Source organism: Bos javanicus, chromosome 3 (assembly GCF_032452875.1).
Source record: "Bos javanicus breed banteng chromosome 3, ARS-OSU_banteng_1.0, whole genome shotgun sequence".
Lineage (NCBI taxonomy): Eukaryota > Metazoa > Chordata > Mammalia > Artiodactyla > Bovidae > Bos > Bos javanicus.
The window spans coordinates 16,102,210-16,119,201 of record NC_083870.1 but is presented as its reverse complement, the minus strand read 5'-3'; the positions used below and the strand labels follow the sequence as shown (position 1 = coordinate 16,119,201).

Genomic DNA, 16,992 nt, shown 5'->3' with positions numbered 1-16,992 from the left:
AAGGGGACGACAGAGGATGAGATGGTTGGATGGCATCACTGACTCGATGGACATGAGTTTGAGCAAGCTCTGGGAGTTGGTGATGGACAGGGAAGCATGGGGTCCTTGCAGTCCATGGGGTCTCAAAGAGTTGGACACAACTGAGCGACTGAACTGAACTGAACTGAGTCAAAGTCCAAAGAGGGGACCTTCCCTCTCACTCTTGCCTTCTCTCCGTTCTCTCCCCTAGGACCTAGCCTATGAGTGGCTGCGCTCAGTCCCAGCTTCCAGCAAGGGCAATGTCCTCATCTCCATGGCTTGTAGGAAGCAGAGGGGCCAAGTCCAATACTGTTGGAGGCAGGCCTGAGGGCAGCCCCTGTCCCCCTACCCCCTGAATTCTGCAGTGTTTCCAGGGGAAGTGGGCAGAAAGCCTTTGCTTTCTTTCTTTACTTTTTTCTTTAAGCATCTAGCCTTAATTGACCAGTTTTTATCCTGCCTTCACAACAGTATTAAAGGAAATGTAGCTTGCCCACTCCCTGTAGATGAAAGCTGAGACTGAGGAGGAGACTGGGGGTCAGTAGGAGGAGGCAAAGTTGAAGGGCTTTTGTGGAACTGAATTTCAGTGGATTGACTTTCTGGGAATTGACCTAGAGCCATTTCCAGGTGACCACAATTTTCTTCCCAAAAGGAAGGAATAAGGCTTTGCTAGATTGAGGGCAAGAGAAGAAGGGGGTGACAGAGGATGGAATGGGTGGATGACATCACTGACTCAATGGACACGAGTTGAGCAAACTCAGTGAGACAGTGAAGGACAAGGAAGCCTGGCGTGCTGAAGTGCATGGGGTCGCAAAGAGTCGGACACGACTTAGCGAGAGAACAAAAATTCCTAACATATGTCTTTAAAAGCATTTCCTTCAGCATTGACAAGTTCAGGAAAAAAAAATTTCCATCTATGCATACAGTGGAGAAGGTGTGTGAAGACATGGCAGAAAGAGATTTGAAGATGCAGGCCTTGAAGATGGGAGTGATGTGGCCACGAGCCAAGCAATGCAGCCAGATACCAGAAGCTGGAAGAGGCAAGGACTGACTCCCCCCGAGAGCATCGAGAGAGAGCACTGCCCTGTAAAACTTGCATTTCAACCCAGTAACACTACTGACTTCAGATTTCTAGCCTCCAGAACTGTGAGAGAATAGATGTCTATGGTTGTAAGCCACCAAATCTGTGGTCATTTGTCATCATAGCTGCAGGAAACAAAGACACCATCCTCCATAGGTTGTGCCAATCAGGGAGCTCTGGGTGAAGGACTAGCACAGACCTTGTTGTGCAGCCAAGACTTCTGCATTTTGGGGGCTATCACAGAAAAGGTGGAAAGAGACCAGCTGGCATAGACAACACACACACAGTCACGATTCCCACTTTTTAGTTAAACAGCACAGCCTTCTCATTTCTGTCCAGCAGTTACATTTTCTTTTATTTGAAGGAAAGGTTATTTCTATAATATAACAAAGACTACTGATCATAAACCAACAGCCAATATCATATCTAAAATGGAATAATTAGGAATTCCCACTACAACAAAAAATAAAGAGGGCCACCATTACCACCATAATCTTACTTCCTCCATTCTGAGATGTACTCCAGACATTTCTGACTTTGGGATGTGAATTACATATTGTTGTTGCTTAGTTGCTAAGTCATGTCTGATTCTTTTGTGACCCCATGGACTGTAGCCTGCCAGTCTCCTCTATCCATGAGATTTCCCAGGCAGGAGTTCTGGAGTGGGTTGCTTTTTCCTTCTCCAGGGGATCTTCCCAACTGAGGGACCAAACCCATGCCTCCTGCATTGCCAGGCAGATTCTTTACCACTGGGAAGCCCATGAATTATATGCATGGATATTATATATTGGGATATTGCAACTAGTAGTCCCTAAAACTATTATTAAATTGATAACATGTTCTTATGCTCAGTGGTCTTAAAATCAAAGAAATATGGTATTTAACATTATTCTGAAAATCCTAGCATATACTGTAACACAAAACAGAAGAGATAAATTGACAAAAAAAGAAAGAAAAACATTTGCAGATGATATCATAATCCTAGTTGATACAAGACGATTGAAACTCTTTGGATCACCATCAAACTCTTTGGATCACCAAGGAATATGGCTGGATGTAAGAGAAATATACAAAACACAACACTTCCTTATATGAAAAACACTATATTCTTAACAGCAAATAAAACATTTTAAAAAAGGTAAACAGAGACTTCCTGGTGGTCCAGTGGTTAAGAACCCGCCCTGCGATGCAGGGGACGTGGGTTCATTGCCTGGTCAGGGAACTAGGATCCCATCTGCTTTGGAGCAGCTAAGTCCACGTGCTGCAGCTACGGAGCCCACATGTCCCAACTACTGAACACGCGCCAAAATGTAAGTCTGTCTGCTGCAATCAAAGCCCCCACATGACACAAGGAAGGTCCTGCATGCCACAACTAAGATCCGAGGCAGCCAAATAAATAGACAAAATATTTTTTTTAATTAAAACTAAGAAGGGAAATATGGGAATAATTCTAAAAAATGTGAAGAGCCTAATGTATGAAAATGTGTGGAAAAGTACGAAACTCTGTTGAGGAATAACTGTCTTAAACAGAAGGATACATCAGTTACAAATGTGATGGCTAAACAGTTTATGACTGCCAAATCAAACAGCAGTTTAACTGCAAATTCTAATGAGGTTAGGGGCAGTAAGGAGTAGTTGCCTGACAAAATGATTAAAGTTCAAGTGCAAGAAAAAACAAGCAAGGATAGCCAAAATACTTGTTAAAAAGAGGACAGCCATACTGATTAAATCAAAGCAGTGCTAGTATAATACCAGAATGGAGCTACAGAGCAGAACCACATTTCCTAATAGGCCCTAGTGTGTGTACAGATCCAATGCATGACAGGAGCCAAAAGCAGCAGCAAGGGGAAGATCAATTAGTCTATATATGGAGCTTGGCTGGTTGATAGGCTTTCTAGGACAAAAAAAGATCTATTTAACCCTCATATACTGTTGGTGGGAATGTAATTTGGTACAGCCACTACGGAGTACAGTATGGAGGTTCCTTAAAAAACTAAAAATAGAGCTACCATATGACCCTGTAATCCCACTCTTGGACATATACCTGGAGAAAAACATGACCCAAAGGGATGGTGGTGGTGGTTTAGTTGCTAAGCTGTGTCCGACTTTGGCGACCACATGGACGGTAGCCCACTAGGCTCTTCTGTCCATGAGATTTTCCAGGCAAGAATACTGGCGTGAGGTTGCCATTGATATATGTACCCCAATGTTCACTGAAGCACTGTTTACAAGCGCCAAGACCCATATGGAAGCAACCTAAATGTCCATCAACAGAGGAACGGATAAAGGAGATGGGGTACACATATGCAACGGAGTATCACTCAGCCAGGAAAAGAATGAAGTAATGCCACCTGAGCAAAATGGATGGACCCAGAGATTGTCATACTGAGTTAAGTCAGTCAGATACAGAAGAAGAACTATCATATGACATCCCTTATATGTGGAATCTAAACAGAAATGATACAAATGAACTTACTTACAAAACAAAAAGAGACTCACAGACTTAGAAAACGAATTTACGGTTGCCAGGGCAAAGGGATAGTTAGGGAGTTTGGGACGGTCATGTACACGCTGCTATATTCAAAATGGATAACCAACAAAGACAGCACATGGAACTCTACTCAAGGTTATATGCCAGACTGGACTGGAAGTGGATTTGGGGGAGAATGTGCTGTGCTTAGTCGCTCAGTTGTGTCTGACTCTTTGTGACCCCCATGGACTGTAGCCTGCCAGGCTCCTCTGCCCATGGGATTCTCCAGGTAAGAATATTGGAGTGGGTTGCCATTTCCTTCTCCGGGGATCTTCCCAACCCAGGGACCTAACCCAGGTCTCCTGCATTGCAGGCAGATTCTTTACTGTCTGAGCCACAGTGGATACATGTATATGTACGGCTGATTCCCTTCACTGTTCACCTGGAACTATCACAACATTGTTAATCAGCTATACACCAACACAAAATAAAAATGTTAAATTTTGGAAAAAAAAAAAACATTGACTTAAAGCCTTTATTGTTGTTCATTCGCCCAGTCACGTCCAACGCTTTGTGACCCCATGGACTGCAGCATGCCAGGCCTCTCTGTCCCTTATCATCTCCCAAAGTTTGCCCAAGTTCATGTCCATTGCATCAGTGATGCCATCCAGCCATCTTATCCTCTGATGCCCTCTTCTCCTTCTGCCCTCAATCTTTCCCAGCATTAGGGACTTTTCCAATGAGTCAGCTGTTCGTATCAGATGACCAAAATACTAGAGTTTCAGCTTCAGCATCAGTCCTTTCAATGAGTATTCAGGATTGATTTTCCTTAAGACTGACTGGTTTGATCTCCTTGCTGTCCAAGGGACTCTCAAGAGTCTCTTCCAACACCACAGTTTAAAAGCATTAATTCTTCAGTGCTCCACCTTCCTTATGGTCCAGCTCTCACAACCATACATGACCACTGGGAAGACCATAGCTTTGACTATACGGACCTTTGTCGGCAGAGTAATGTCTCTGCTTTTCAACACACTATCTAGGTTTGTCATAGATTTCCTGCCAAGGAGCAAGAGTCTTTTAATTTCATGGCTGCAGTCACCATCCATAGTGATTTTACAGCCCAAGAAGAGGAAATCTGCCACTACTTCAACCTTTTCCCCTTCTATTTGTCATGAAGTAATGGAGCCGGATGCCATGATCTTATATGTTTTTTAAATATTTAGTCTTAAACCAGCTCTTTCACTTTCCTCCTTCACCCTGATCAAGAGGCTCTTTAGTTCCTCTTCACTTTCTGCCATTAGAGTGGTATCATCCGCATATCTGAGGTTGTTGATGTTTCTCTTGCCTTGATTCCATCCAGATAACGCACCCAGCGCATTTCTCATGATGTGCTCAGCGTATAGATTAAACAAACAGGGTGACAGCAGACAGCCCTGTAGTATCCTTTCTCAATCTTGAACCACTCGTTTCATACAGGGTTCTAACTGTTGCTTCTTGACCTACATACAGATTTCTCAGGAGACAGGTAGGATGGTCTGGTATTCCCATCTCTTTAAGAGCTTTCCATAGTTTATTACGATCCACACAGTCAAAGGCTTTGGTGTAGTTGATGAAACAGAGGTAGATGTTTTTTTGGAATTCCCTGGCTTTCTCTATGATCCAGTGAATGTTGGCAATTTGATCTCTGGTTCCTCTTCCTTTTCTGAATCCAGATTGGACATCTGGAAGTTCTTAGTTCACATAATGCTGAAGCCTAGCATCTAAGATTTTAAGCATGATCTTACTAGCATGGGAGATGAGTGCAACTGTCCAATGGTGAACACATTCTTTAGTACTACTTTCTTGGGAACTGGGAAGAGGATTGACCTTTCCAGTCCTGTGGCCACTGCTGGGTCTTCCAGATTTGCTAACATATTGAATGCAACACCTTGACGGCATCATCCTTTAGGGTTTTGAATAGTTTTACTGGAATTTCATCACATCCACTAGCTTTATTAACAGCAGTGCTTCCTAAGGCCCACTTGACTTCACCTTCCCTAATGTCTGGCTCTGGGTGGCTGACCACACCATCATAGTCATAGGGTTCATCTGGATCTTTTTTATACAGTTCTTCCATGTATTCTTTCCATCTCCTCTTAATCTCTTCAGCTTCTACTAAGTCTCTACCATTTACGTCCTTTATTGTGCCCATCTTTGGGCAAAATGTTCCCTTGATACCTCCTATTTTCCTGAAGAGATCTCTAGTCTTCCCCTTCTGTTGTTTTCTTCTAGTTTTATACACTGTTCATCGATGAAGGCCTTGTCTCTCTGTGCCGTTCTTTGGAAATCTGCGTTTTTGGGGATATATCTTTCCCTTTTTCCCTTGTTTTTCATCTCTCTTCTTTCTTTAGCTATTTGTAAGGTCTCCTCAGATAACCACTTTGCCTTCGTGCTTTTCTTTTTCTTTGGGGTGATTTTATTTGCTGCCTTCTGTACAATATTATGGACTTCCCTGTCCATAGTTCTTCAGGCACACTGTTTACAAGTTCTAATCCCTTAAATCTATTCAGATCATCAGCTTCTTTAGGCTTAAACTAAAGAAAGCGGGGAAAAACACTAGGCCAGCCAGGTACAACCTAAATCAAACCCCCTATGAATGTGCAGAGGAGGTAAAGAATAGATTTAGAGCCTTGCCTGATATTAATAAACCAAAATAAATTACAAACGGATTAAAGGATTATTTGTAAAGCATTTTGAATAAAAACACTGAAAAACAAAATCTTTGGGTATGACTTGACCTGTTTCACAGGAATGGAAGACATCACAAAGGAGAAGACTGACATCTGTTTACTGCAGATAGATTTTTGTACTTCAAAATAGTGACACGGTGTTTGAAAATGTTCACAGTAAAAAGTTTTTAAAAAGTAATATAAATTAAAAAATGGAAATGAACAGGGAATCACAGCTATGCAAAAGACAGAGTTAATCCGTATTTATGTATACATAAAGCCCATGTACCTGAAATAAGACAGCACGTGCATATGGAGAGCTCATATGTGCCAGCGTGTGGTTTACCCTTTAATTTTCACAACTGCCTTATAAGAGAGGTGCACTGTTCCTGTCCCCATGGTAGAGCAGGGGAAGCTGAGGTGGACCAAAGTTGTTTAAGATAACTAAGTCAGTACTGGCAGAGCCAGGATTCAACCTCAGGCACTTTGGCTCTGGGGCGGGTGCTCTTGACCATTACACTATGCCGTTCCCACTAATGCTGCAGTCGACAAAAAGCCAATTCACAAAAAAGGAAGTGCAAATGCGTGGGGAGATATTCAATCACATTTATAATACAACTTACATTTTCATTCATAAAATCAGCAATTAAAAAAAAAAAAAAACCAGTGCCAGCTGGGGTGACTCCATGGCTACCTTCACAATCTAATCTTAGATTCTAGGAATCCACTCTGGCCCCCTCCAAAATGTTCTCAAAGATGGTTAGGTCACCATCACCTCCCTTCTTTAACCCTTTTTTGGCTATCTGTTACCCTGGCATAAAGGCCCAAGTCTATAACAAGGGCAGCGATTCCCACTCTCCAGCCAAGCCTATCCTTTCATGTCACAAAAAGCACCGTCCATCCTGTTTGCCCAACAGCCACAGAGCACTCTTGCAGCCTTGAAAAAGCCAAGCTGTAGACTCTTTTCTCCTCCAGTCCTGTCCCTATGCCAGAAGGCATATGAACCTTATAGTATCTAGAACCCTAGGAAGCTTCCTTCATAATACTTAACAGTAGCTACAGTTACACAACTGCATGATCTTTGTCTGTCTGTCCTGAGCAGTACTAGTCTTGCACCCTCATGACCCAGTACAGTGCTTTGGCTGTCAAAGATATTCCACAAATATCTGCCAAAGGAATACACATTAATGACTGAAAGAAAAAGAAAGGAGAAAAGTAAAAAATAAGGAAAGGAGGAGAAACAGGCACCCTCCTAGATGGTGGTAAGATTAAGATGCCTTCTTTTTTTTTTAACAAAGCAATCGGACAACGTGTGTCAGAAGTCTTAAATATATTAATAACGCCATGCAATAATCAACAATCATTATTAATATTGTAATCATATTGCAACATAATTATTAATAAGTATAACTAATAGTGCAATCATAAAAACCTATCTTGAGGAAGATAATTCGAAATCTAGCACAGAAATTTAGGCTGGCTATAGAATTGCATACAATAGCAAAAAACTGAAAACATCTTTAATGTCCAAAACTAGAGATGTGGTCAAGTAGCCTGTGGTACAGTCATAAATTATACAATATATAAAAGTCGTATTTATGAAGAGTTAATGCCATGGAAGATGTTTAGTTCATTATAGGGGGAAAGACATAACATTTAAATAGAGAACAGTTAGGGTTTTGAAAAACAACATGACTAAGTGGCAGACAGGGCTGAGTGCCTGCCTGGGAACTCTGCCTTCCTTCCTGACAGACCCCTGGTTCTGGCCACAGTCCTTGGAGAAGGCCAGGCTCCCTCCCTGGGGTCAGAGGACGGACCCTGATTAGCCTAATCTACCCCGGTTTTGGCAGTTCCACTCCTCTTGCCAGTGATACATGTGATACAACGCTGGCCAGCAAAACAAAAGGAAGTCTGTCAGGGGCTTTCTGTGACAAAAATTCCTTGCTGTGAATAAATGGTGCCCTGAGGATGGCAGAGCAGAGGGCTGGGACAACGCTGAGTTGCTGTATCAACCTTCCCTGGAACTGCCCTATCTGTGGGCTGACCAACACAGCATCATGTGAAAGAGAGCAGAATGTTCACAATGATGTCTGAGAGGTGGGATTACCAGGCATTTTATTCATTTTAATAGCTTCTTCAACTTTCAAGTTTTTTATAATAAAGCATCAAAGTAAGAGGGAAAAAGTTAATAAGAAAAAGATAACTACCTACTGTATGAACCTCGCCTGGAATAATCTCAGTCTAGATGAAAACAGCCATGTAAATAAATGATTAAGATATGATGAGATAAAATCACAAAATACCACATCATAGCTATTTGTCTGTTGTTGCTGAGTCGATAAATTGTGTCTGACTCTTTGCAACTGTAGCAGACCAGGCTTCTCTGTTAAATAAAAATTTTTAAAATCCCTCATAATATCTAATGGTGAGGATATGGAGAAACTAGAACTCTTATACACTGTTGGTGGGAAGGAATGTGAAACAGTACAACCACTTTCAAAACTGTTTTGCAGTTTCTTCTAAGGCTAAATAATGCAAATACCCTATGGCTCAGGCACTATACTTCTGGGTACTTACTCAAGGAAAATGAAAAGAGATGGTCACAAAAAGACTTACACAAGAATGTTTATGGAACCAGGAACAGGGAGAAGGGAAGAGGGAGAGTTGTTTAATGGGTGCAGAGTTTTAGATTTGAAAATGAATAACTTCTGGGACTTCCCTGGCGGTCCAGTGGTTAAGACTGTGCTTCCACTGCAGGGAGCCTATTAGAATCAATGCCTGGTCAGGGAACTAAGATCCTGCATGCTGCATGGCCAAAAAATATAACAATTAATATATATTAAAAGAAAAGAAAATGAAAAAGTTCTGGAGATTGGTTTCACCACGTGAATATACATATATCATTGAACTATACACTTGAAAATGGTTAATTTGGTAAATTTTATGTGTTTTTTCACCACAATAAAAAAAGAAGAAAAAGAATGTTCATAGAACTTTATTCTTGATAGCCACAAACTGGAAACAACCCCAGAGTCCAGAGACTGATGAATGAATTAAACAACTAGTACGCAAGCATAAAGCAGATAGTGACACATGCAACGTGGTTGAACCTCACTAAAAGAAGCCACACACAAAGTACATACTGAATAGTTCAATTTACATGACATTTTAGAGAGGCAAAAACTGATCTATGATGCTAGACATCAGAACAGTGGTAGCCTCTGGGTATACTGGTAACTAGAAAGGTGCATGAGGGAACTGTCTGCAGTGAGGGAAATCCTTTATCTTCTTGATTTGGAGGTAATTAAATGGGTATCTGTATTTGCCAAAATTTATTGAATGGTATTCAGTGAATACCATATCATATTCATAAAATGTTTATTGTATATGATTATATCTCAAAAAGAGATTTAGGGAAGTTTTGAGATGAGGGAATTGGACGAGGCTAAATTCATCATTTTGACTACACTGAGAAGCTGTTAGCCAAACAAGAATGCTTCTTTAAACCAGATCAATAGCAAGAGATAAACATCTCAGGCAGCAATTTATAAAATGCTTAATTTAAGAACATTAAAATGATGACAATTATACATATATTTGAAGTCAGTTTTGTGGAGTAAGCTTTGATATTCTACTAAATTTAAAAAAGGAAAAATATATGATACATACACACTAATGTATCTTTAAAACAAAACATAGACCTTTATTTAATTAAAACTGCTTTTATTTAAAACACTGGACAGAGTGTTGAAAATTGCGCTTTCTTCATTAAGTAAGAATAATTGGAGCCTATATACAGAGTGAAGTAAGCCAGAAAGAAAAACACCAATACAGTATACTAACGCATATATATGGAATTTAGAAAGATGGTAACAATAACCCTGCGTACGAGACAGCAAAAGAGAAAAAATAAAATAAAATAAAACACTGGACAATATTTTCATCAAATACCTTGTTAAAATCTGAAATAAAACCAAATATTTACTTTTTAGTCATATGTCAAAAAGCAAACCTTTAGGACACAGAATGAAGAAAAAATATTTTTAAGCGTACAAAGGAAGAAATCAAAAAGGACAAAATTTGTCTACAGGAAAATGAAAATCAGGTTTTGTATATTTAATAATAAAGCCAAAATTTGATGGCAACCAACCAACTGGAAGGGTATTTACAGCACATAAGAGTTTTTTGCTTTTTATAATCAGCACATACTCATTTTTTAGATAATTTGTGTAATTTATAAACAAAATCATTTAGAGACAACAAGCAAATAGACAAAATCACAAATTAACAGAATTTTTAAAATGGAAATAAAAATGGTTAACAAAAAACAGTTCAAACTAAATCATAACCAAAAGTGCAAATTAAAATGAGACACTGTTTTTCAAGTTAGCCAAGATTTTCCTCTTTCAGTTAAAATACCCAGTCCTGGAGAGGGCAGGGCTAGTCAGGGGCACAGGGAATGGAGAGGCATTGCAGTGTAAACTCAGATTGGCGTGTAAACTTGTACTCACTTTAAAAAAATAATTATTTATTTTTAATTGGAGGATAACTATTTTATTTGGAGAAGGAAATGGCAACCCACTCCAGTGTTCTTGCCTGGAGAATCCCAGGGGCGGGGGAGCCTGGTGGGCTGCCGTCTATGGGGTCGCACAGAGTCGGACACGACTGAAGTGATTTAGCAGCAGCAGCAACTGTTTTATTAGTGCGCATGTATCATTCTGTCATACATCAACATGATTCAGCCACAGTCTTACTCACTTTTAAGGAAGCAAATGAGGACAAGAAGGTACTGCAGCTAGGTAGAAGGGAGGCCCAGATATTTGGGGGTGAGAGTGGGGTTAAACAACAGCCCTCTCACCTCCAGCCTCTAATGGTAAGAAAATTACTTTTTTTGTGTAATTTTGTTTCTTCTTTAGAACAGGAGGGTATCACTGCTCTGCTTTTTCTGTTGGGGCTTAGATGTGGCATGAGTAGGGTTCCCTGAAGATGAGGCACCAGGAAGATGGATGTGGGTTTGGGCCCTCCCTGGGAGAGGCCCGAAGACCAACACCTGAGCAGCCGCTGTGCTGAAGGCCAGACTGCACTCTGTGCTGCAAGTCCCCCCACATTTGGCTCTGCCACTCACCCCAAGCCAGGGTGCTGTTCCTGGGGAGCAGCGCTGGGCACAGCAGAAGCGCCTTGAGATGGCTATGGAGAAGGCAAGGTGCAGATCGGCGTGCAGAACATCTGGGTGAGAAGCCAAACAATGACAAGAAGATGGAGTATATTTTATGTAAAAGTCCAAGAAAAGGAAGGGAGGAGATACACACCAAGCTATTAGTAGTAGCTGTACCCCTGGAGGGTGAGATAAGCTGGATGGAAAGGGGTCTCATTTCGTTTATAATTTCTAGTTTGGAATTTTTTTTTTAAGCCTCTTTTGAATGTTTGGGTATTAAAAAAAAAAAAAGGTTTAAACTTCACAACCCTTGATCCCCAAACTCCAGTCAAAGAATGAATTGTTAAGGGACTTAAAACCTTCCCTGGCTCATTGTAAGTGCTCAAGGAAATGTTTTAAAGATAAATACTCTAAGGGTGGGGGGGGGGGCAGGCGGGGAAAGACTCAAACTATGGAAAAAAGCCTTAATATCCTACCTATCATAGTTTAGACTATGAAAAGACTCTTTAAAGTCCCTTGGACCGCAGGGACATCAAACCTGTCAATCCTAAAGGAAATCAACCCTGAATATTCATTGGAAGGACTGATGCTGAAGCTGAGGCTCTAATACTTTGGCCACCTGGTGTGAAGAGCCAACTGATTGGAAAAGACACTGATGCTGGAAAGGATTGAGAACAGGAGGAGAAGGGGACGATAGAAGATGAGATGGTTGGATGGCATCACTGACTCAATGGACATGAGTTTGAGCAAATTCCAGGAGACAATGAAGGACAGGGAAGCCTGGCATGCTGCAGTTCATGTGGTCTCAAAGAGTCGGACGGGTCTTAGCAACTGAACAACATCATAGTTCAGGAGGGTTTCAGGGGGTGAAATATCTCACAGGGTGGAATTTCCAGGTGGCTGTTCCTTGGGGCTTGACCCTTCACCTCTGCTGGTTCACATGCACACGGGGAGACAGGTTCTGCCTTGCTGGGATGGCACCTGCATACCTGTGTTTACAGACATTTACAGTGACAACTGTATCCATCATGCAGATTAATAATGTTGATTAATCCTAATCAACACAGTGGCATCATTTTCTCCCTGTGAGTAGATTTTCAGTTATTCTCTAATAAACACTTATTAAGCACATACTATGTGCCAGGCACCATCCTAGACCCTAGAGATACAGTGGTAAACAAAACAAAAATTTCTTTCCTCATTATTTTCATGAAACTGATGTTTTAGTGAGAAGACAGGCAACAAACAAATATACAATGTCAATTAGTTCTAAGTGCTAAGAAGAAAAATAATGCAGCTAATTTCTTAGCTAAGTAAGAAATACAGAGCGCACAGCCTCTGTCTTCAAGGGGCTCTCAGTCTAGCAGAGAACTGACCCGAAAATAGACAGTTATCAAAGAGAAATCAAATCCACAATGGGGTTGTGCTCAGGGGTTTATGTGACTTCCTAATTGATGGAGGTCAAAGAAAGCGTCTGGGAAGAGAAGCATGGCCTGAACCCAAGGAAGTCAATCAGCCAAAACAGTGTGTGTGAGTGTGTGCATGCACACACACACAACCCAAACAACAGACGCAAAGGCAAGGAAAAGATAGAAAGAACGCGATCGATGCCATAACAAAATAACAATGTGCGATGGACAAACAACACCAGGTGGCTTCACTCTAGCTGAAAGACTCTGGGAATGCCTCAGAGAAGTGGGATATGAGCACATATGTCAGCACAGATGCCTATGCACGCACACACACTTGAAGCAATCATTGGTGTTTTCACCTGCCTAGTACTTACTTCTGCACTTCCCATCCCATGCCGTTGTGGAAGAAGTTTCACTCCTGCCTTCAAAAGTGGGCCTGTGACACAGACTTGCCTAATCATGGCATCCGTTGCTCCTTGTCTACATGACTAGTTTACAATGCTAGAAGTGAGCTCTAAGGTCATAGGCTTGGAGCTGCCAGAAGTCACCTTTTTCAATATGAACAGAGAAAACAGCAGAAAAGAATGAGGGCAACAAACAAAAAGAAGCAGAGAAAGGCAGGGTGAAGAGAGTCTTCACGGCATCATTTCAGTCTCACGATCCAGCCATGCCTGAAGTTCACCTTTGGACTGCCTAGTTAAATAATCAATCCTTTTTTGCTTACATTAGGTTTCCGCTATTTACAATTAGATTAGCATATACCCTTCTGGGGAAAGAACTTCACTCTGTGTGTGGTGGTGGTGGGGTACAAAGGGAAAGGAAGGATAAATTATGTAAAAGCATCTCTCCCATTAAGGCTGATAAACGTGATGAAATAGGTGACTTCAGGACATCTGGGAGGGCACAGAAGCAGCAATGAGAGCTTCCTGGGTGGAGGAACTGAGAGTTTATTTGTCACAATCTACATGGGTGGATTATGCAAATCTTCCAAGTTCCTAATAACTCACCATACAGCTGAAAGTCATCTTCAAACTGAGAAACAACACAGAACAGCTGATCAAAAACACCAAGAATGTCATCTGTTTAAAACCCATTTACTATTCCCACATGAATGCACATCCATCACAGACCTTTCTCAAATACTTAATTTTGTGACAAACTTAATATTGTGAATTCTCTAACCCTGATACCAAATGATCATCCAGTGTTCTCCAGGAAACTTAACTCAAGCAGCTGCACTCACTATGGTCCAAGTCTAACAGATGTTAGAGCAAAATAAACTGCTGTATCTCAAGAGATCACTACAAAAGCCCAAAAGCTCAGACCAAATCAGTTGGTCACAGATAATACCAGTCGTGGTCTGAATCACAGCTTCAAATCTTTAAATCCTCAAATCAGAAGAAAGGTCACATTACACCCTGTTACAGTATAAAAATAACTAGCTTAAAGGAAACTGTCTTAAGCAATGTTACTCCTGGCTGAAGTAACAATATCTGGAGATGTTTTCTTCTTTCCAAGTATCTATTGTGTGTCTATGATCCCAGCACATGTGCCCATGAGCCTTTCCTTTTTCTCTGCATGAAAAGGCCAAATCTTGGTTCACATCTGGACAACGCTGGGCAAGATGTAAAATACAAGATAATTTATCACCGGACAATGAGATGTTATTCTTAGAGCAAATACTGGCCCTCTAAACTCTGCTTATGCCTCCCTTCCCCCACTACACTAGGCTCACACTGCCTGGGCTCAAGTCATTGAGAAATGTTATTCAGTTGCTAAGTCGTGTCCAACTCTTTTTGACCCCATGGACTGCAGCACGTCAGTTCTTCACTATCTCTGGGAGTTTGCTCAAATTCATGTCCACTGAGTTGGTGATGCTGAGAAATAACAAGACCCAAACCCCATAGAGCCCGAGGCCTGGGTTCAAGTTCCAACTCTGCCTTTAACTAGTGTCAGAAACTTGGCTAAGCTCATCTTCTGCATCTGTAAAATGGGAATTATACTTATTATAGCACTGGGTTGCTGGAGGGATTAAATCAATTAGTGTCTGTAAAGAGCCTGGTTACAGGGTCACACACCTAGTAAGTGCTCAATAAAGAGAAGTTACAATTAAGAGATGGAGAAGGAAATGGCAACCCCCTCCGGTAGTCTTGCCTGGGAAATCCCATGGACAGAGGAGTCTGTTGGGATGCAGTCTATGGTACTGCAAAGAGTCAGACACGAATGAAGCAACTAAGCATTATTAAGAGAATAAAGTGAGGCTTAATCTTTTTCCAGTTCTAAAATTTGATGATCTACTGTAGAGAGATGGTGGGTTTCTAGTCTCCCCACCCCCATCCCAACTCTGCTTTATCCTATCTGGCAGAATAGCAAATATTCAGAATAGCAAAAAGTTCCCCTGCTTTTCAAGCAGCTGTACCAACAGGAAACCTTCAGCAAGGAAGCAAGTTCAAGTCATGGGTGCTTGGATCTTACTAATAATAGCTAGACACTTCAAATTCTGACAACAACCCTGCAAGGTAGATATAATAATCCTCATTTGTAGATAAGATCAAGTAGGAGTAGAAAGGTTAAATAACTCAGTCACTGTCATACAGCTGGCAAAGCAGACCTGACTCCCAAAGTTCATGCCCTCTTTCTACTCTATTCCCTCCTCTCATACAGTAAGCACACCCAACTATGAAATAATGAAATAATGGAAAAGATATTTCAGGATCTCTGACACGATGGGAACAGGCTTTCTTTAGTAAAGAAAGAAACTGGCATCATCACTCACATTTGCTGGGCAATTTGTTGCTCCTGCGTTCTCCCTCCCAGTGGCCTGTTCTAGAGATCCGGCCTCCCTCTCAACATCAGCCACTGTGCAGGCCTCTGTGTGCACATCCTCCTCCCTTAGCAGCTTAGGCTCTGCTCCCTCCCTTACCGCAGGCTGGGACACCCCGACACTGCGTGGAGTATCCGGTGACAGGTACTAAGGCCTTTTTGAAAGACAAGTTTCCCAAACTCTGACATCAACACGTCACACCTGAGGCAGGCTTACCCTCTAGCGGGGCCCAAGAATCAAGCCAGATGAAGGAAGGGGAGGTGACGCAACTAGGCTTCCTGCACCAAGGCCAGAGCGAGGCGGAGCGCAGTGTCCGTGACCCCGCAGTGGGCTCTACACGGCGGACGCCTACGCCTTCCCTGTGGAAGGCACGCCAAGGGCGGCGGATGTTATCCCAGGGATGAGGCGCGGGCCTATGCAGTCAGAGCTGAAGACGCAGAAAGGAGCGGACCGGAACGAGTCCCAGGCGCCTCGCTCTACTGTCACTCTCCCTCAGGCGAGGGAGTTGGCGAGAGAAAAACAAGGGCCTTTGGTACCCAGCTGTTCGGCTCTGGCTGGCACGAGCGCCAGAGCATCCGTGCGCAGTCTCTGCCGCCCACACCCGGAGCACGCACACGAGCACTTGGCCCCCGGCGATCACCTCCCCGCGAGGCTGCCGAGCCCCGCCGCTGCCCGCGACCCCCGCCTCCCCAACCTGGCCCTGCGGCCACCCTCAGCCCACCCGGGCGCCCCTGCGCTCCCTCTTCCAGTAGCGCCCGACACTGGAGCGGCGGTGGGAGCCGGGCGTTCAGGCCACAGAAGGTGATGGCGGGGAAGGGAAAAACCTCTTACCGGGTCCTGTAATTCTCCGGGACACAACTCGACACCAGAGACAGTCACTGCCGCCCGGACCCTCCCCCCGCCCTCCCCCACCACGTAGCCCTCTCTACCTTCAGTCTGAAATCAATGGCCCTGTCGCGGATTGGTGACATCACCGGCGCGCCGGGCGTGGGAGGAAGCACCACGTGATTTTTCTCTTTTGTTTGCGTCCTAGTTAAGCTAGCATTTTGTTGCTGCTTTCCATGGGTTTTTACTGTTCTGTTAATGGTGTTGCTGTAGGCATGGTGCGAATAGGTACTTGGGTTTGGGATGCTGCATTTTTGCTCTTGGCCTTGATTAAACTCCTCAGTCATTCATAACGTAGTTAGGCCGGAAGGCCTGGATGGTAGGTGGGTACCATCTTAAAAAAAAAAAAAAAAAAAGGATCTCAGCTACACTGGATAAGTTAATAATGCCCCCAAACCAGTAGTCCTTGGATAGAAAGTTCAGATTAAGTATTTTTAATATG

The 16,992-nt window shown here is 42.6% G+C and overlaps 1 protein-coding gene across 9 annotated transcripts in view; it reads right to left on the bottom strand.

Annotated features, from left to right (window-relative positions):
• Window positions 1-16,666, bottom strand: part of ADAR (adenosine deaminase RNA specific) — a 51,975-nt gene extending 35,309 nt beyond the window's left edge. For 4 of the 9 annotated variants that reach the window (XR_009734117.1, XM_061404678.1, XM_061404732.1 and 1 more), the window contains exon 1: window positions 16,595-16,666. Coding sequence is in view for 7 of the 9 variants with exons in the window: in XM_061404678.1 (XP_061260662.1) it covers window positions 16,595-16,636 (42 nt within the window). In the remaining 2 variants the exon portion in view is untranslated. Of the gene's footprint in view, window positions 1-16,496 lie in introns of all 9 variants that reach the window. The other 5 variants (XM_061404672.1, XM_061404686.1, XM_061404712.1 and 2 more) reach the window with 2 other exon arrangements.
• Between the last annotated feature and the right edge of the window lie 326 nt (window positions 16,667-16,992).